Below are 21,575 nucleotides of genomic sequence, written 5' to 3' on the forward strand. Positions count from 1 at the left end.
ACTTTCTGCCAACCTCATTTTGTACATGCTTATATTTTCTTTCACCTACTTTACTTTCTGTATTTCCATATTTTCTTCTTTCCTCAACTTAAATACATCCTGTGTTACCCAAGGATTTCTAACAGGCCTAGTCTTTTATCTATTTGACCCTCTGCTGAATTCACTATTTCATCTCCCAAAGCTACCCATTCGTTTATCACTGTATTCCTTTGCCCTGTTTCAGTCAACTGATGACGAATGCTCCTTCTAAAATTTTCAGCAACCTCTAGTTCTTCCAATTTCTCAAGGTCTCACCTCCTTAATTTCCTACCTTTTTACAATCTCTTCGCTTTTAATCTGCAATTCATAACCGATAAATTATAGTCATAGCCCACACTGGTCCCTGTAAATATCTCGCAGCCTATAATCTGGTTTCGAAACCATTAGATAATCAGTCCGAAACCTTCCAGTGTTTCCAGGTCTTTTCCACGTATACAGCCTTCTTTCATGATTCTTAAACCAAATATTATTAATTATTGAATTAGCTCTTGGTTCAAATCTTCTAGATGGTTTCCTGTGTCATTCATTTGCCCCCCTGTCCATGTTCTCCTACTTATTTTCCTTCTGTTCATTTCCTACTATCGAACTCCAGTCCCCCATCGCAATTAAATTTTCGTCTCCCTTAACTACATGAATAATTTTTTTATCTCATCATACATTCATTCAATCTCTTCGTTTGCAGAGCCAGTTGGCTTACAAACTTTTACTACTGTGGTTTGTGTTAGCTACGATAATACGTTCACTGTGCTGTTCGTAGTAGTGCCCCTGCATTCCTGTTTCCTCCTATTTGATTTTGTATTTGTATCCTGTACTCACTTCACCAAAAGACCTGTTCTTCTTGCCACCACACTTCGCTAATTACCACTACATCCAACTTCATCCTATGCATCCTCTCCATTTCCCTTTTTGAATTCTCTAACCTTCCAACCGATTAACATTCCACGTTCCGACCTGTAGAATATCAATTTCATTTCTCGTTATGACGATATCTTGCTGAGCATTCTTCGCTAGGAGATACAAATAGGGAACTGTTTTACCGCCGGAATATTTTTCCCAAGAGGATGCCATCCTCGTTTATCCATATAAAAGTGCTGCATATCCCAGAGAAAAATAATGGTTGTTGTTTTCCTTTTGCTTTCAACCGTTCGCTGTACCAGCACGGTGAGGCCATGTTGTCTAACGTTACAAGGCCAGATGAATCAATCATACAGACTGTTGCCCCTGAAACTACTGAAAAGGCTGCTGTCTCATTCCAAGAACTATAAGGTAGTGTGGCCTCTCTATAGAAACCCCTCCTTTGTGGTTGCACCCCCGTTACACCTATCTATACCGTTGCGACATTCAAGCCACCCCATCTTGGCAATGTCCGTGATTCATGTGTGTAATGCATAGCTAATAATACAGTAAATCCGTATTGTGAATTGCAGATGTACGTCCTACGAACAACGTCTCTGCTGAATATGAAAAACCCTTCCACTTTTCTACTTGTTAGCCTGTGCTTAACTGTTAGGAAGGACAGAAAACTCTAAATATGTCCGTGAGTGTTCATGTTCCACAACTACCTTTGAGTGACTACATACAAAGGCAGGCGCCGCTGCAATTTGCATACCAGTCTGCTTACAAGGTACCGGATAAGATAACTACTAGAGTCACTTTGATTAGGTGGCTTTCCTGAAACTCATTTTCACTTCCAAGTTTATCTCTACGCAAATAGCATGTTGGAAGCCTTTTTTCGCATTATATGAACTCAGTGGAAGACTGTTTTGAAAACGTCGTGGTTCAGCATTACAAAACAGACATAAACATTTTTGTAATATTATTCTGCTACAAACAAAGTTACAGCTTACACTTTATTAAGCTGTATCTACATTCTATTTCCTTTCTTTCCTGGTGTCTATGTGTTACTATCATTCTTCCTCCACTCTAACAGAAAAATAGTTACAAATAAGAATTGCATATAATGCTTCCCAATGTCATCATTTGCTGAAAGGTTGTAAAAATGTCTGCTCTAATTAGAGCACATAGTATTCAAGTCTTACACACATAAACCTATTATGTATTGGGAGAGGCATAAAATGTTACGAAGATCTGTTACAAGCTGCTAACAGGACACCACACAATAATTTTTCGATGAAAAGCTGGAGTTAGAGTAAACGAACTTATTGGTTACTACACTGCTCGCTGGTGCATTTTTGACATCACAATGCAGTACAGTAAAATGAAATGACTCAAAACTGAAGACATGGCGTACCTTTTCCGGGATTTCTCCTTCCTCTTCGTCGAGCAAAGCAGTCGCTGAAACGAAGAAAAAAATAAAGCTATAGATGTTGATTTGAAAGTAAAAAAGGAGGCGCTAACCAAAAAACATGGAAATTTATTGATACAAATAAGATACGCAGTAGAGGAAGATGAAGGGGAAGATAAAAGAGACAGAATAGTAGTAGTAGTAGTAGTAGGAGGAGGAGGAGGAGGAGGAGGAGGAGGAGCAGGAGGAGGAGGAGGAGGAGGAGAAGGTAAGCCAGGGAGATCAGGAGTTGTAGAGTCGCAGTTCAGCGGCACATCCTACCCCTCCCCCCTTCCTTACAATCAAAGACATCACAGGCGTTATAAACAGATTTTTTCAGTAACGTAGTAAGGGAGCTTGCTAGAAATGGGGAGTTCTAAATTAAATACATACCTTCGACTCCGTCTTACGCGAAGGGAGATTTAGATTTACCGATCGTTATACAGGGTGTTACAAAAAAGGTACGGCCAAACTTTCAGGAAACATTCCTCACACACAAAGAAAGAAAATATGTTATGTGGACATGTGTCCGGAAACCCTTACTTTCCATGTTAGAGCTCATTTTATTACTTCTCTTCAAATCATATTAATCATGGAATGGAAACACACAGCGACAGAACGTACCAGCGTGACTTCAAACACTTTGTTACAAGAAATGTTCAAAATGTCCTCTGTTAGCGAGGATACATGCATCCACCCTCCGTCGCATGGAATCCCTGATGCGTTGATGCAGCCCTGGAGAATGGCGTATTGTATCACAGCCGTCCACAATACAAGCACGAAGAGTCTCTACATTTGGTACGGGGGTTGCGTAGACAAGAGCTTTCAAATGCTCCCATAAATGAAAGTCAAGAGGGTTGAGGTCAGGAGAGCGTGGAGGCCATAGAATTGGTCCGCCTATACCAATTCATCGGTCACCGAATCTGTTGTTGAGAAGCGTACGAACACTTCGACTGAAATGTGCAGGAGCTCCATCGTGCATGAACCACATGTTGTGCCGTACTTGTAAAGGCACATGTTCTAGCAGCACAGGTAGAGTATCCCGTATGAAATCATGATAACGTGCTCCATTGAGCGTAGGTGGAAGAACATGGGGCCCAATCACGACATCACCAACAATGCCTGCCCAAACGTTCACAGAAAATCTTTGTTGATGACGTGATTGCACAATTTCGTGCGGATTATCGTCAGCCCACACTCGTTGATTGTGAAAATTTACAATTTGATCACGTTGGAATGAAGCCTCATCCGTAAAGAGAACATTTGCACAGAAATGAGGATTGACACATTGTTGGATGAACCATTCGCAGAAGTGTACCCGTGGAGGCCAATCAGCTGCTGATAGTGCCTGCACACGCTGTACATGGTACGCAAACAAATGGTTCTCCCGTAGCACTCTCCATACAGTGACGTGGTCAACGTTACCTTGTACAGCAGCAACTTCTCTGACGCTGACGTTAGGGTTATCGTCAACTGCACGAAGAATTGCCTCGTCCATTGCAGGTGTCCTCGTCTTTCTAGGTCTTCTCCAGTCGCGACTCATAGGCTGGAATGTTCCGTGCTCCCTAAGACGCCGATCAATTGCTTCGAACGTCTTCCTGTCGGGACACCTTCGTTCTGGAAATCTGTCTCGATACAAACGTACCGCGCCACGGCTATTGCCCCGTGCTAATCCATACATCAAATGGGCATCTGCCAACTCCGTCTTTGTAAACATTGCACTGACTGCAAAACCACGTTCGTGATGAACACTAACCTGTTGATGCTACATACTGATGTGCTTGATGCTAGTACTGTAGAGCAATGAGTCACATGTCAACACAAGCACCGAAGTCAACATTATCTTCCTTCAATTGGGCCAACTGGCGGTGAATCGAGGAAGTACAGTACATACTGACGAAACTAAAATGAGCTCTAACATGGAAATTAAGCGTTTCCGGACACATGTCCACATAACATCGTTTCTTTATTTGTGTATGAGGAATGTTTCCTGAAAGTTTGGCCGTACCTTTTTGTAACATCCTGTATTTTCACCTATTAGCGCTTAGTTGGTGCTCTTCGTAGAATTGGGGCATGTACAGGCAAGAGTTCTACTTCTATTATTGTCTTGTTTTAAGTTCATTCTTAATAAGATAAACATACTTGCGAACTCTCTGTGAAATGGAAGTTATGTTTCACTTACTACTTTTTCTTTATTCCATAAGATTTCTTTCGTATTGCCACTTGATCATGAAAAAGGTAATTAAATTTAATTAATAATAATTAAAAAGAAAAAATATTAATAATAACAATGAGAAAGGATCCTTGCTCCGTCGACGTTAAGATCATTAGAGACGTACACGGTGAACAATTAGAACTGGTGAAGGATGAGACGGGAAAGTGGTCATCGACTTATCAATGGAACCGTCTAGAAATTCCACCTAAATGATTTAGGACAAGCATTAAAACATAAAAATGGATGGGCGATTATGGTGCCTTGATTACTACGTGACCTCGTTCTGTTATACCGATAGGAGCTACTTTTAACCCTCGAGCGGGTGCAGCGTTTTACATAACATGAGTAGACGCGTGGCGCACTTTGTACACAAGTAAAGAATAGCTGACTTTATGTTACCAAGATAAACACGTATAAACAAAATTATTAAGTTCAGTCTTAGTTTAATTAAAGAACGATAAAATAAACTAACATTACATGAGCTAAATAACTTTTTAATTAAACAATAATAAAATAAACCTTTCAGTGTATCACCCTGTTGCCGCACACAAGTGTTACTCGATAGTAATGACTCACTCGAAGCACTAAACAGCGCAGTTGCATCAGATCGCCGGCCGGAGTGGCCGTGCGGTTCTAGGCGCTGCAGTCTGAAACCGGGCGACGGCTACGGTCGCAGGTTCGAATCCTGCCTCGGGCATGGATGTGTGTGATGTCCTTAGGATAGTTAGGTTTAATTAGTTCTAAGTCCTAGGCGACTGATGACCTCAGAAGTTAAGTCGCATAGTGCTCAGAGCCATTTTTGCATCAGATCCCTGCCAACCACCTATTTCTTTCAAATGGTTCAAATGGCTCTGAGCACTATGGGACTTAACATCTATGGTCATCAGTCCCCTAGAACTTAGAACTACTTAAACCTAACTAACCTAAGGACATCACACAACACCCAGTTATCACGAGGCAGAGGAAATCCCTGACCCCGCCGGGAATCGAACCCGTGAACCCGGGCGCGGGAAGCGAGAACGCTACCGCATGACCACGAGCTGCAGACCTCCCTATTTCTTTAGCAACTACCTCATGGATAACTGCTTCATTGTGGGACTGTGCTACAAGCTCGGAATCTGGTCATTGACTTGTACCGATAGTAAATTTTTTCTCTGTTGGCTTGCTATTTATTTTATATTACTGCTGCTCACTCGGACGTATGACAACACAACTGCCACGCGGGATTAGCCGAGCGGTCTCAGGCGCTGCAGTCATGGCTTGTGCGGCTGGTTGCGGCGTAGAGTCGAGTTCTCCCTCGGGCATGGGTGTGTGTGTTTGTCCTTCGGATAATTTAGGTTCAATAGAATGTAAGCTTAGGGACTGATGACCGTAGCAGTTAAGTCCCATAAGATTTCACACATTTTTGAACAACACAACTCACTACTTTGTTAGCCAAGGCATTAATGAAGGAATAGGCAGCGACTCAGCATTGTAAAACAACAATGGAACGGTACAGAACAATGTTATTTGTGATTGGCGCACTTTATACACAGGCGTGTCCGCTCATGTTGCGTCGGTGCCTTCAGGTGCTAGAATGACGGCGCATACCTACAGAACGACGACCAAAGAACTGACCCCTCCATGATGTCAACGATTCACATCACATACCGCTGAGTGTAATGCAGCTTTGGCGAAAAAAAAAGAAAACAATGCTTTTGCAACCACACTACTCACCGGATATGGCCCCCTGCCCCTTGGCGTAGAATGAAGAGTTACGCAGTGGAATAGTTCTCAACACATTGAAGAAGTGAAACAACAACTAATGAACTTAACTTCGGACGAATTCAAAAACTGTTTTCCTCAATGAGTGAAATATTAGAACAAAAACATTAGATCCGATTGTCTCTTTTAGAAAGTTAAGCAACTTTGTCAGTGTTCTGTAAAATACAAAATGTGTAACTAAATAATTCCCATTTCCTTTCGGTCCCCGCTGGTAAGCACTCAGTCAACGCCAGAAAACTTGGATCGCCATCTACGATGCTATTAAGAAGTGTGCCTGCTTTATTCTAAAGACTGAAGGATTCCGCATCTTGCCTGTTAACATATCCCATCATCACCGAGTCAGACTACTATTTTCAAATTACGTTTGTCTGCTAACTTACCGTTTGCAGCCGGCCGCGGTGGCCGTGCGGTTCTAGGCGCTCCAGTCCGGAACCGCAGGACTGCTACGGTCGCAGGTTCGAATCCTGCCTCGGGCATGGATGTGTGTGATGTCCTTAGGTTAGTTAGGTTTAAGTAGTTCTAAGTTCTAGGGGACTGATGACCTAAGATGTTAAGTCCCATAGTGCTCAGAACCATTTTTTACCGTTTTCAGAGCCTTGATGTAAGCTGTCGACGTTACATATCATTTAATGTTTGGCAGCTATGAATACACTGTCTCTCTGGAGGCAGACATGTATTTATGCCACATATTTCAACTCTAACCTGTTTCCACTGCTGTCAAAATATTTCCGTCCTTGGTAATATATCTAAATTATCACCTCAGCACGAACGCCGCTGCAGTTTTTTAATACGAGATTAAATCAGTGTGTAGCTGAATCCTGGAAAGACGCTATTTAACTCTTTCATTGTCTCATCAGGATCATAAAATTCTCTTTCTATGAGCTATCGATAGTGCTTCTGACACGAGCTAAGAAGCAGGTTCGACAAATATAGAAATTTTTAGATATGCATTCACAAGCATAGGTCTTCAAAACTGCAATGATCACCGACACAGAGACAACTAAGTTTTATATTCAGATCTTCATGTATCTCCCAAACGAGGCGCAGGGCCCACTTGATCACTGTATTCAAGTATTCGTAACTTTTCCAATTCTTATATGAAAGTGGTCATTCTACACATTTTTAACTAATTTGTGCGTAATGTTTTTGCTTGAGATTTATTTTGTATGCATTCATTTCACAATAACGAATGTTCTAGTAGCTATGTGTCAACGCTGTCGTATACACGATTCGAGAAAGGGCAGCACATAATGCCATTCGGGACTAGTCTTTATACTAATAAGCGAACTACCAACCCCTGAATACTACATCAGACATTCACGAGCAATTAGAACTCAAAGGGCAGCGTAGACAGTGTTATTGGGTACTTAGGCCAGAGCTGCTGACAATGCGTGTCACACCTGTTTTCTGGGACGCTCCCATATCTTGACACAGTTCACAAGTGCAAATGAGCTCTCATCACCGGCGACGACGCTGGGAAAAATTCCACGTACACGGAAATCTTTCTCTTGGGCCCCACGTTCATTTACCTCGTACCAAACGAAGCGTCGGCTTTACTCGCGTGGAATGTCGAAAACCAGAATTTACGGTTTGTGCATATTTTCCATTATCGCATACAGGGTGTTACAAAAAGGTACGGCCAAACTTTCAGGAAACATTCCTCACACACAAAGAAAGAAAATATGTTACGTGGACATGTGTCCGGAAACGCTTACTTTCCATGCTAGAGCTCATTTTATTACTTATCTTCATATCACATTAATCATGGAATGGAAACACACAGCAACAGAACGTAAAGAGAACATTTGTACTGAAATGAGGATTGACACATTGTTGGATGAACCATTCGCAGAAGTGTACCCGTGGAGGCCAATCAGCTGCTGATAGTGTCTGCACACGCTGTACATGGTACGCAAACAAATGGTTCTCCCGTAGCACTCTCCATACAGTGACGTGGTCAACGTTACCTTGTACAGCAGCAACTTCTCTGACGCTGACGTTAGGGTTATCGTCAACTGCACGAAGAATTGCCTCGTCCATTGCAGGTGTCCTCGTCTTTCTAGGTCTTCTCCAGTCGCGACTCATAGGCTGGAATGTTCCGTGCTCCCTAAGACGCCGATCAATTGCTTCGAACGTCTTCCTGTCGGGACACCTTCGTTCTGGAAATCTGTCTCGATACAAACGTACCGCGCCACGGCTATTGCCCCGTGCTAATCCATACATCAAATGGGCATCTGCCAACTCCGCCTTTGTAAACATTGCACTGACTGCAAAACCACGTTCGTGATGAACACTAACCTGTTGATGCTACATACTGATGTGCTTGATGCTAGTACTGTAGAGCAATGAGTCACATGTCAACACAAGCACCGAAGTCAACATTATCTTCCTTCAATTGGGCCAACTGGCGGTGAATCGAGGAAGTACAGTACATACTGACGAAACTAAAATGAGCTCTAACATGGAAATTAAGCGTTTCCGGACACATGTCCACATAACATCTGAAAGTTTGGCAAGGTCTATATTGGTACTACGAAAAGAAGTGTGAATACGAGGGTAAAGGGGCATAAAAGTCTTTACCGACTGGGAAAAATAGATAAATCGGCCGTTGCGGAACATGCATTTCAGTCATGTAACCATGTAGTTAAGTTTTCTGAAACTACAGTTTTAAGTGCAACCACGAACTATTATCCAAGACTGTATAGGGAGGCTATTGAAATTTATAAACATGAAGATAATTTTAATAGAAAAGAAGAGGCCTTGAAATTAAGCGAGATATGGACAGTGTCGTTACAGAATCGATAAGTGATTTCTATCTATGACGGACTATTATCGATAGTTACATTTTATCTTTGACTAGTTTTCTCTCTGCTACTATGTGCAAGCTAGACCACGCCCACTTTCCTCGGTATTTATGCCGCTCTCCGACGCCCGACTCGTCAGTCGGCAGGACTCAGCAGGAACAGCCATACCTCTGAAGATGTCCAACGTAGTATTGGACGAAACGTTAGGAATAGAAGAATTCCATGGACCACGGCCATATAACCCGGAAGAATTATCAACAACATTACAGTGATGCTCAACCAACTCCAGTGGCAGATACTGCCAGAGAGGTGTTTGCATCACAGAGAGGTTTACTATTGAAATTCTGAGAAAGTGCTTCTGGGGAAGTCAGGCAACACCTTACTTCCTCCTTCTATATACAGCTTTCGAAACTACCATAACGAGAAAATCCGGGAAATTACGGCAAATACCGAAAATCATTCTTCCCACGCGCCATTCGTGAATGAAACAGGGAAGAGGAATCACTCAGTGGTACCAGAAATACCCTCACCCACACACCATTAGGTGGGTTGCGGAATACTGATGTAGATTTCGATGTTGTTCTCCATTCTTTGATTACTTCTTCGCAACAGTTTCTATTTTTAGCCGTTTTAATCAATACATTTGCACCATGGACATATATTAATTAAACTGGCTAAAAATAGAAACTGTTGCGAAGAAGTAATCTAGAACTGTTCTCCGCACACCATTCTCTTCGCTGTCATTACGATTACTTTCATTTAAAACTAATGATGTTCTGATTTTCATTTCATTCCAAGAATGTTTTTTTTTGTCTAATCAGAATTATTTACCATACCAAGTCAGAATTTATTTACGACTATTACATTCCATATACAGCTTTGTACAGATGTGTGTAGCAAGGGTAGTAGATTCTGTAAAGGAAAACATCGTCCGATCGTACTATTCTGCCAGTCACATACATGCAGATATTTGCATTGAAAGGTACGGAACATTCGAAATACTGTGCGTTTCAGAGTTTTATGAAACTGGAAAACAAAATATTTTTCAAACGATTATTGTATACTGTATTTAATACATTAACGCTTACCTCAGTAGATTAAGTGATATGCAATATAAGACGTACTGTGTCGACAAACATTCATGTTATACGGCGTATAATGCACATATTTTTCGGATATTGTTTATTGTTGCGAATCATTATACTGTATATATCAGTGTTTTAAGAAAATGAGAAAGGAAATTCTTTTCTTTAATGCCTTTTGATTCACATCAAAGATCGCAATGATTTAAGTCGTCAAGTACTTTTACATATTTTTCAAGATTCTGTGACGAGGAGGTTATAATGGAAAACCTGGAACAATATCAGATTCTATATTAATTAAAGCCCTATAACTGCCATGCGTTGTCTACACCGTAATTTCCTGTAAATATCACCCTATAATAATTATAATCCTGAGGCCTGAAAGCCCACTGACTGACAAATATTTCAAGGCAAAAATCGTGACTAGTTGCTATTTCTCTTATAATTGCGCTCTTCGTACAGCACTGTTACCACGCTCACGACTGTTACAACGTTCAACAAAATGTAAAACAGAGAAAGCTAACAAAACTTTATTTCTTATCAAAGTCGGTTTTACCCTTATATCATATTGAATATAACACAGAGAATGGTGAAGTCAAGCGGTTACCTTTTCCTTTGGCTGTACAGGATTGCTAAAATAAGTCCCGCATACCGTATGCAAAGCAACTGATACAGCCTCTTTCGTCTAAGCGCAATATTCTATGAAAAGTGAAGATGTGGCTGACTGAAGTCACTTGAGGACATTGACGAAAAAATGAGTGCAATTTAGGTCAGAACTCTCTTCGCCTGTGCAAAAATCCCTATAATATTACCATCGCTTCACAAGTCGAACTGTATCGCAAGTATTCCACATTCCAGCGAACAAACAGCGCAATTACCCAGAAAACTTTGCTGACACTTCTTCAGTATCTGAATAGACATGAAAATTTCAATAACAGCTTAAACTAGGCGTTGTGATATCTAACTACGTGCAGTGACATCGAAAGTTAGACACTCAGCAGAATATTTAAGGAGTTTGGGACAACTGTTTTGCACGATGCTTAAGCAAGCAGGTACCGAAAAAGGAATTGACAACATGCTCAATGTATTGCAGATTTCAAAAAACCCTGAATGCTCCTGGAACTTCATGCATGTATGTCCTGAATAATGATCGATGAGATTTTGTACTTTTCATCGCAGCAAAGACCCTGTCTTAAACTTCGGTAGATGCTGGAAGAGGGTAAAGTGCCCTTAATTGTGTTGCCAAGTGAAAGTAGACTGATTGTACCACAGTAACTGCCTCCATATCCCCGTAATACATAATTTTTCTTTTATCATCACTCAAGCGGCTTGAGCATTTATTTGGTTTGTTAATAATACTGGTAATAACAGTTCGAGCACGAACGTTTGATTTTTTCAAAACCCTGTCAATATTTTTCGGTTCAGACTGTCTTCTTTATACGCACACGCAGAAAAGTTCACGTAATCGCAGTAAGTTCTCAACGCGCAGGTTTGTTCGGAGCGTCACATGGCAATGCTTTAGGCTCGTCGTCTGTAGGATGGCTCAACAAGCGACTACGTGAATACATGATTACGGGCGACCTACTCGGACGACTATTAAGTGATTGGGGTCGTTCACTGTAAGCGTCTTAGCGCGACTGTCGGTTTCCGACCTGTAGGCAGCTAATCAAAACAGTGCAGTGAGTGTGTTCAATGGATGCTGTGGATATGAGTTACTTCATAGACACTCAGTATCTGAGGAGGTGGCATGATAATTGGGAAAAGAAAACGTAGGGGAAGGTTGCTACTGATGGACCACCTAAGGAAAATGCGTGATAAGATCCTTGGCTATTGTAATAATTGTTTTATTTTCAGTGTAAATTGAACATTATCTTTTGCATTTCACTATAGTGGACCCAGAAGTCATAAATATTCACTGCTAATGAAAAATCTGAAGGATAAAATCACATCATTGACCAATCAAGGAGACTGAGTTTCTTCATTGGGCCTCGCAATTTTTATGACTAGTCTATTCTGTTAAGTGCTAAACACATCTAAATAAGTCTCAATACATTTAATATTTTTTATTTTTAGAAGTTTGTTGTTGACATCTGAAACCCAATAACATGTATTCGCAACCAAAGAGGCTAAAAGTAGAAACGTCACCTTCAAAATAAAAAAATTTTTTTTGACCGATTATCAAAACATTTATCAACTATTAAAAAACATGTAATGAAAACCATTACTTAGTTGTTAGCAACGTAAGAGTTGAGGGAACCCACTAGTAGCTAAAAGTAAATCTATGGGAGAATTAGATCACCTCCACGGGGATTTAGAGGACAGCCCACAGCAGTTCACTGATTATTACCTAATGCAGATTTTTGATAAGGACAGAGTCCACAGTCGGTGAAATTTTTTGAATGAAGTCATTCTGCTTTAGATTGTTGCAATATTATTTATTGCGACTGCAATTTCTATGTATTGTCATTGCCAGGCATTCTGAAAACAGTTACTAAATAAAATATACGTAATTACAAAAGTGACGAAAGCTGAAAAATGAAATTTTCAAAACTAGTTTTCAACTTTTGTAAGTACGTATATTTTATTTGGTGACTGTTTTCAGAATGCCTGGCAATGACAATATGTAGAAATTGCAAACGTAATAAATATTTTTACAGCCCAAAAGCGGAATGATTTCATTAAAAAATTTTACCATATCCGTCCAAATATTTCACTGCTTTTATCTGGAGTGGAGGTAAACGTATTATTTCGGATAGTCAATAGCACCTAAGCGACTTCCAAAGGCATAGCTAATTATTCAGTGTACTTTCGCATCACGACCAGCAAGTGGAAGTGCTTCATACATGTATTGAGGTCGACACTAGTTTCACTGATATATTTGTTATATGTATTGTAACGTTCTCTATGAAAAATACTTCTTTAGATTACGTTGAACGAATGCTCGAATTATCGTGCAGCGTGTTGTAAGTGCAAGTGGTGTATTTACTCTGTGTTGTTGTTAGCAAAAACTTTATACGAACAGTTTGGGCAATATAATTCCCAGTACCAGTCACTGCAAAACTGCATTCAGCCCCTTAGGCACTGAATACTCTCACCCTATATTGATAACTTTGGTCCCCGTGCATATAACAAATAAATTAAATTGTCTTACCTCTAAAGCAGCAACGGTGGAAGGCGAAATACTCTGGTCTCTCATAAAAATATAAATATACAAGCTCAGTGGTGTGCAAAGCTGGATGTAATACTTTGGAATGCACATGAAATTTTTGTGGCTGATAAATGAAAACATTTATGAAAAATCCAACTTCTTTGAAGAAATATATGACCTGGACCGGGAGGCGGTACTGATTATGGTGAATTACTAACATTCAGTTTTTTTTTTTAGCAAAATTATATTGCAAGTTAAGTTTGTCTGTTCAAAAACATCTTACAACTGAAGTTACATTACTCACAATTGATTCACAAACAATGAGATTTAAACAGCAAGTAGTATCCAACCTTATTAAACCGGCATAAATGCAAATCATCATATTCCATATAGTTCTCTTACCAAATCATAGAATCATTACAAAAGTGAAATATCTAACTAGCCTTTTTATCAAATCAGTTTACGTATACTCTGGGGTTACTCAACAATTACAAATTATCAGCCACCTCATCCATACTAAAGCGCTGGGAAAACTAGAATCATAATTATTTAACATCTTTACCTTACTTGCATGAAGATTTCTGCTTCCATATTCAAGAGTATGAACATACCTACATTAATTTAACACTTGGTGGCTGCACAGAGCACACCACAAAAACTGCCTACTTCATCGTCTTTCTCTTACAGACGGCTACCTACAACTGTGCGCCAAGCGCTCTCTTACTCTAACACTACTGTCTCAGACAAGAAACAGTATCTTTGGCTCTGCGGGCGTACACAGTCAGCGATCCGCATTATAAAGCCTATCAGAGACATACATCGTTTGCAGTATCATATACCAGTTTACATTAATATTATAGTCATATTCGGGTGCCACATCAAGTGTGCCCCAGTAGACTCCTTCCAGTGTGTACTTGTTAAATAATATTGTCACCGATATAAACTACTGGCCATTAAAATTGCTACACCACCAAGATGACGTGCTACAGACACGAAATTTAACCGATAGGAAGAAGATGCAGTGATATGCAAATGATTAGCTTTTCAGAGCATTCACACAAGGTTGGCGCCGGTAGCGACACCTACAACGTGCTGACATGAGGGAAGTTTCCAACCGATTTCTCATACTCAAACAGCAGTTGACCGGCGTTGCCTGGTGAAACGTTGTTGTGATGCCTCGTGTAAGGAGGAGAAATGCGTACCATCACATTTCCGACTTTGATAAAGGTCGCATTGTAGCCTATCGCGACTGCGGTTTATCGTATCGCGACACTGCTGCTAGCGTTGGTCTAGAACCAATGACTGTTAGCAGAATATGGAATCGGTGGGTTCAGGAGGGTAATATGGAACGCCGTGCTGGATCCCAACGGCCTCGTACCAATAGCAGTCGAGATGACAGCCATCTTATCTGCATGGCTGAAACGGATCGTGCAGCCACGTCTCGATCCCTGAATCAACTGATGGGGACGTTTGCAAGACAACCACCATCTGCACGAACAGTTCGACGACGTTTGCAGCAGCATGGCCTATCAGCTCGGAGACCATGACTGCGGTTACCCTTGACACTGCATCACAGACACGAGCGCCTGCGATGGTGTACTCAACGACGAACCTGGGTGCACGAATGGCAAAACGTCATTTTTTCGGATGAATCCAGGTTCTGTTTACAGCATCATGATGGTCGCATCCGTGTTGGCGACATCGCGGTGAACGAACATTGGAAGCGTGTCTTCGTCATTGCTATACTGGTGTATCACCCGGCGTGATGGTATGGGGTGCCATTGGTTACACGTCTCGGTCACCTCTTGATCGCATTGACGGCACTTTGAACAATGGACGTTACATTTCATATGTGTTACGACCCGTGGCTCTACCCTTCACTCGATCCCTACATTTCAGCAGGATAATGCACGACCGCATGATGCAGGTCCTGTACGGGTCTTTCTGGATACAGAAAGTGTTCGACTGCTGCCCTAGCCAGCACATTATCCAGATCTCTCACCAATTGTAAACGTCTGGTCAATGGTGGCCGAGCAACTGGCTCGTCACAATACGCCAGTCACTACTCTTGATGAACTGTGGTATCGTGTTGAAGCTGCATGTGCAGCTGTACCTGTACACGCCATCCAAGCTCTGTTTGACTCAATGCCCAGGCGTATCAAGGCCGTTATTACGGCCAGAGGTGGTTGTTCTGGTTACTGATTTCTCAGGATCTATGCACCCAAATTGCGTGAAAATGTAATCATATGTCAGTTCCAGTATGATATATTTGTCCAATGAATACCTGTTTATCATCTGCATTTCTTCTTGGTGTAACAATTTTAATGGCCAGTAATGTAGAAGGTGAGCAATATGCTGCCTCATTACAAGAGCAACCACACACAGAGAGCAGTGAAGCTCCCATCAGATTTACTTTGCTAGGAGAAAAAAGAAGCATTACTACTGATTATGTGATCAGAGACAAATCCATGGCATCCTTCTGTGAATACGAACCGAATACTTGAGTATGTGTGTGTTATTATTTCACTACACTAAAAAAAGTAACTACATACTTACCACTCTGTCACCCACTTCATCTACAGCCATCACGACTCTGGTTGCAGCAGCAGCGAGTACAAGCAACAAATACTGGAAATGGTACGCCCTTACATTTCTCCTCCCACCATTGAACAGACTTTTCTAGCCGATTATAGGCCAAGCTATGATTTAATATAAGCTCCAGACCATGCTCAACTAGGAAATTTTCACATATGTACATCGTTTCCAGACGTGACAGAAAATCCTACAGCTGACTGAGGAGTGAACACAAAACCTCTGCATTCGTAGTTTGGCAATTTGCCCACTTACCAAACAATCCACACGTCGATTTTCGTCGAGTGTTTTATTTGTTATCGTGATTCAGTGCCAACGGCCTTGCCGCAGTGGTAACACCAGCACCTATCTGATGATCGACGTTAAGGACTGTAGGGCTTGGCTAACACTTGGATGGGTGACCGTCCGAGACTGCCAAACGCTGTTGCCAAACGGGGTGCACTCAACCCTTGTGAGACCAATTGAGGACCTACTTCACTCAGAAGTAGCGGCTACTATTACGAAAAGTGACAGTGACCGGCAGAGGGGTGCACTGACCCATGTCCCTCCATATCCGTACCCAGTGACGCTTATCGGCTGAGGATTACACGGCGGTCGGTTGTTACCGTTGCACCGTTGGGGGCCTAAATTAGGGAGGCAACAAAACTCATCGGAAATCTGTAGGGTCCGACATGATAGATCAACACAAAACCAGATCTTCTAAAGCTCACAATGCACCCAGGAATGTTATAGACAGAGCACAAAACGAAAGACAGCCTCAAATGTGTTGTAGTAAATAAGAAACAGACTACGAAAATAAGATGTTTGTACAAGGATAGTTATATTATTTTGTCCAAATCATCTGTCATTCAAGTGAAATCCTCGCAAAACAGTGCCTCTTGCTGTTACTTGGCTTTGTACAGTATAAAAGTAATCATCAGCTACAAGATAACCTGTGAATTTTTTTACTCTGTGTTTAAATGGCGCGTAGGCAATGTAAAACTATCAGTACAATATTTTAGGGAAACCAAAATCCTCGTCCTCCCATAATTACGTTTTTTTTCCATTTCTACAGTGCTTCCCTTCACTTATGTCCGTGAAATTCAACAATGATCATGTGCAGTATCTTCTCTCATCATTATGCAGCTCAGCTATTGCTGCACTTGTGATGTCATCTATGGCGGTAAGACATTAACTTCCTTCATTCGCCTTTATTCAGCATACACATAAGCAAGACATCGACCAAAAGTTCATGCAAAGTTCATTTCGCTGAAAATCTTCCAGTAGCTGACCAGAACAAAATATTTCGGGTAGCAAGAGCGTCTGTCAGAAGTCCATAAAATGCTCCGTGCATATGGAAAGAAGAGGAAATTTCGCCCGAAATAAATAAAATCGGAAGCAAATACGTTTCACTTAAACAAGCACAACACAATAAAGAAGTCAGCCTTAGCGTTTGTGGAGAATAGTTGGAATATCGTAGCAATCAAAATTACCCAAACTCAACAAAGTAACCTACTGTTTCACCCAAGATTCATGTCACGCATATTGAGCAACAGGTGAACGCGAGGAATAATGTTCTGCTTGGTTTCCTCCATTTTGTTGAAGATACACTGATGAGCCAAAACATTATAACCACTCGCCTAGTATCGTGTTAATCCACCTTCTGAACGCACTACAGAAGCAGTTCTGTGTGGCATGAATCCAACTCCTTGTTCGGTTTCCAGGGGTGTGTGGCACCAGACGTCTACGTACAGCTCACTCACTTTCTGTTAACTACGGGCCTGTAGTTTCCGGAGCTGGCACCCGGGTGTGTTCCATTGGGTTCAGATAAGGCAAATTAGGTGCTGAGACATCAAGGTGAGTCGGTTATCATGCTTCTCAAACCAATTTCCGACCTTGTGTAACGTTACATACTTTGAATAATAAAGTATATCACAAGCAAAGTAAGTAATATTCAAACAGTATTTTATTTGCTTCAGCCATATTAGGACTGAGGACCAGTAATACGGTTTGTGAGATACACTGAAAATATACTGCGTGTTGCAACAAAAAATAAAACAAAAACTTGCTGTCAATAGAAGTGGCACTTGCTGTAAAAATTTTGACATTAAGAATATCTAAAGTATTCCGTGAGAATACTGAGAATTATCAAATATTATATATGTTTCTAACCTCCAGTTAAAACAAGGGCCTGCTCGGAATACCCAAAAATAAATTTTTCTAAAACATATGTAGAGCTCCCGTTCCGTGACCCTTTGACTCAACCACTGAAACTACTCTGAATTCTGGGAAATTCATACGAGAAGTCGATTTCCAACACTCCTAGTTTATTAGCCAGAAGGAAACATGGAAAATCAAATATACAGTCTAGGACATCATACACAGCCGAAGCTGGCCCTACTTCATTCCATTCCAGAGACAGGCACAGAATAAATTGGCAAAATAGTATATTAAATCATACCATGCAAAAAGTAAGCATATGCTACACCAGAAGATAAGCAACGCACTTCCCGGTATGTAAGCTGGAGCCACATAATTCGCAGTGCCCATCCAGAAGTTTACAAAGCCATCCAGTCATTTCGTAGCAGCTGTAACTACTCCAGTCCAATAGCTACTCAAATCAAACACAGAAATTATGGAGGAGGAATCGTTACATCCACACTGGAACGTTCATCGGTAACCACATCATGATTTCACACCACCGAATTGGAGAAATTTAAATTACGACTTTGACGTTGCAGAGATGTCATAGTAATGAGTGTTTCAGAAACCGTGTGTTGTAGGCTGCCAATAGATAAAAAAATTTGCTAGGTGCAAGTAGGACTCGAGTATTCACGGTTCCGTACAAACTTAATTATGTATAGACAGTTTATCCACTCCGGGAATATAGGGTATTGACGATTTCTGCCTGTTATCAACATTGATACTGGCAAGATATCGGTACCAGGGATCTAAATTCTTTACAAAATGTTTTAATGTTAAGTTTGAAATCGGGTATCAATGACAAAAGAAACATTTTTTCGTGTGGTGTGATCACGAATTAACGATTTAGGATTTTTTTCCTTTACTTGTACTGTGGAACTTTGGTTCTTGCCAAATTTTATGATTCTAGTACCATATAGATTTCGAAGAGTGAGTTTTCGATCATCAAAATATGTGACATAAATTGCCGTATCTTTTGATTGCACTGACTTAGAACCTTAAAATTTTTACACCGCCAAGGGACTGTAAACCTTAATACGTGATACACGTAAATTTGAACTTGATACGTCTACTCGTTCCTGAGAAAAAGAGGTCTTAACAGTCAGACAGACTGAGAAATTGGAAGTTTGTGGTAAGGTCATCGGTCTCTAAGCTTACACACTAATTAATCCAACTTAAACTAACATACGCTAAGGACAACACACACACCCATGCCCGAGGGAGGAATCGAACCTCCGACGGGGGGAGCCGTGCGGACCGTGACAGTGCGCCCAAGACCGCTCGGCTACCCCGTGCGGCTACAAACTGAGACAGGGAACCCTAAAAAGATGCACGGATGGCTCGAGAGAGGGAACTGTGTGTCCATTAGTTACTCTCGAGACACAGTATGATATTGAATAGCATTAATGGCAGCAAGACTTGGTTCGTAAGCCGAATCCGCTAATTTATATGGGTCGATCAGAAAGTACCTTTTGAAATCGTTGCTGTAGCGTATACGCAACCCACCTCAATTCCGATGCGGGCATTTTAAGTACAGATATGTAGGCAAGGGGTTAGTGTGGCCTTCGAGCGGAAACATTCGGATCGTCCCTTACATATCAACATGATGGCACTAGATTTGGTTGTAGTTGGTACTAATTTTAAAGGTGTAAGATTTTCTTTGTTGCAAGAGGGTTGCTGCCATATATTACCCTATCGCCAGACTGCGCGAGTCCTGGATAAAACCCGAAAAACGCTGCAGTTTCTCACCAACAGGGGCACTTGATTCTATTTATAACAATGAGACTTTTGTATTTCTTACGGAGTTACTTGGTGGTAAGGGGGGAGGAAACAGAGGGGAAACCCTGAAAGAGGAAGAAACGGAACTAAATTCGGAATTAGAATCAGAAGCGGAGGAGCAGGAAGTCGAACCACCAGACTAAGAGAAGAATACAATGAAAAACCTAAAGAATAATAGAACAGCAGAAGACGACATACAGATTGAATTATTTAAATTTGGGGGAAAGAAAATAGAGACGGCTGTTAATGAATTAATAATGGAAACATCAATAAAGGATGAAATTTCTAAGAACTGGAGGACGGGAATAATCTGCCCATTTCATAAGAAAGGTGATACGGCACAATACAACGATTATCGCCGGATTATTCTCTTAGATACGACGTATTAAGTATTTCGAAAGACGTTAGTCTCTCTCCTAGAATACCAGGCGGAAACGATACTGGAGGATTATCAGACTGGATTTAGGAGATACAGATCTCCAATGGCCCAAACATTTTGATTGTGACAAGCGCCAGAGAAATTTTATGAATATGACGAGCAACTGCACCAGTTGTACATTGATTTTAAACAAGCCTGGGAATAATATTCTGCGAAGTATGAAGGATTTTAGAATCCCGCTAAAATTAGTGAGGTGACAGAAATGACCATGAAAGTATCAGTTCGTAAGGACAGCAGTCAGTAGTCAGGAGAATTCATGTAGGGAATGGGGTGCAGTAGGAAACTACTCTTTAACTTAGCGTTAGAGAAGGTAATTCGAGAAATGCTAGCACACCCAGGAACAATATCTAACCGGCAGAGCCAAGTGGTTAAACACGCTGATGACGCAGCATTAATTCCAAGGATACCAGAGCTTTGAAGGTTAATTATGGTGCAACGGAACGAACAGCACGGAAGTTAGGAGTGGAAGTGAATATATGTAAAAAATATCTCTGATGATAGGAGATTTGCGTGGACATAGGACAGTCTTCAATAAAAATAAATGGGAAAGAGTGCCAACGAGTAGTAAAATTTAAATGCCTTGTTTCGATAACGACATAATAGGACAGCAGCAGAAATTCAGGAAAGTGTAGCAAGTGGAAAAAGCAGTTATTATACCTTGGAGAACATATTCAGGTCCAGAATGTTAGTAGGAATACAAAAATCCAAACATATTTGGTTTTATTAAGACCTATAGTAATATATGAATCGAAAGGCTGGGTGATGACCACAAAGGAGGAAAGCTGGTTAATGCGATGGGAAAGGAAGATTTTGAGGAAATATTTGTGGCAGTGAGAGAGGAAGGAAGCTGGATAATAAGAACAAACGCAGAATTACAGGCACTTTTTCGACAAATGAATATTGTAGAGTAAATGAAGCAAGGACATGTATATAGCATGCCAGAAACTCGAAGTGTAAAGAAAGTGTTAACAGGAAAGCCCAAAGGGAGAAGAAGAAGAGGAAGACCTGGGAAAAGGTGGCCTGAAGATAGGAGGAGGATCTCAAAGCGATGGTGTCCGCCGCTCGTGGTCTCGCGGTAGCGTTCTCGCTTCCCGAGCACGGGGTCCCGGGTTCGATTCCCGGCGGGGTCAGGGATTTTCACCTGCCTCGAGATGACTGGGTGTTTGTGTTGTCCTCATCATTTCATCATCATCCAGGAAAGTGGCAAAATTGGACTGAGCAAAGATTGGGTAATTGTACGGGCGCTGA

General features: G+C 41.2%; 1 protein-coding gene across 2 annotated transcripts in view; it reads right to left on the bottom strand.

Moving 5' to 3' along the window:
- Positions 1–21,575, bottom strand: part of LOC126188860 (peptide transporter family 1) — a 322,186-nt gene that overhangs the window by 215,373 nt on the left and 85,238 nt on the right. For both annotated transcript variants that reach the window (XM_049930502.1, XM_049930503.1), the window contains one exon: positions 2,291–2,334. In XM_049930502.1, coding sequence (XP_049786459.1) covers positions 2,291–2,334 — 44 coding nt within the window. The remainder of the gene's footprint in view (positions 1–2,290; positions 2,335–21,575) is intronic.

The sequence above is a fragment of the Schistocerca cancellata genome, chromosome 5 (assembly GCF_023864275.1).
Source record: "Schistocerca cancellata isolate TAMUIC-IGC-003103 chromosome 5, iqSchCanc2.1, whole genome shotgun sequence".
Classification (NCBI taxonomy): Eukaryota; Metazoa; Arthropoda; class Insecta; order Orthoptera; family Acrididae; genus Schistocerca; species Schistocerca cancellata.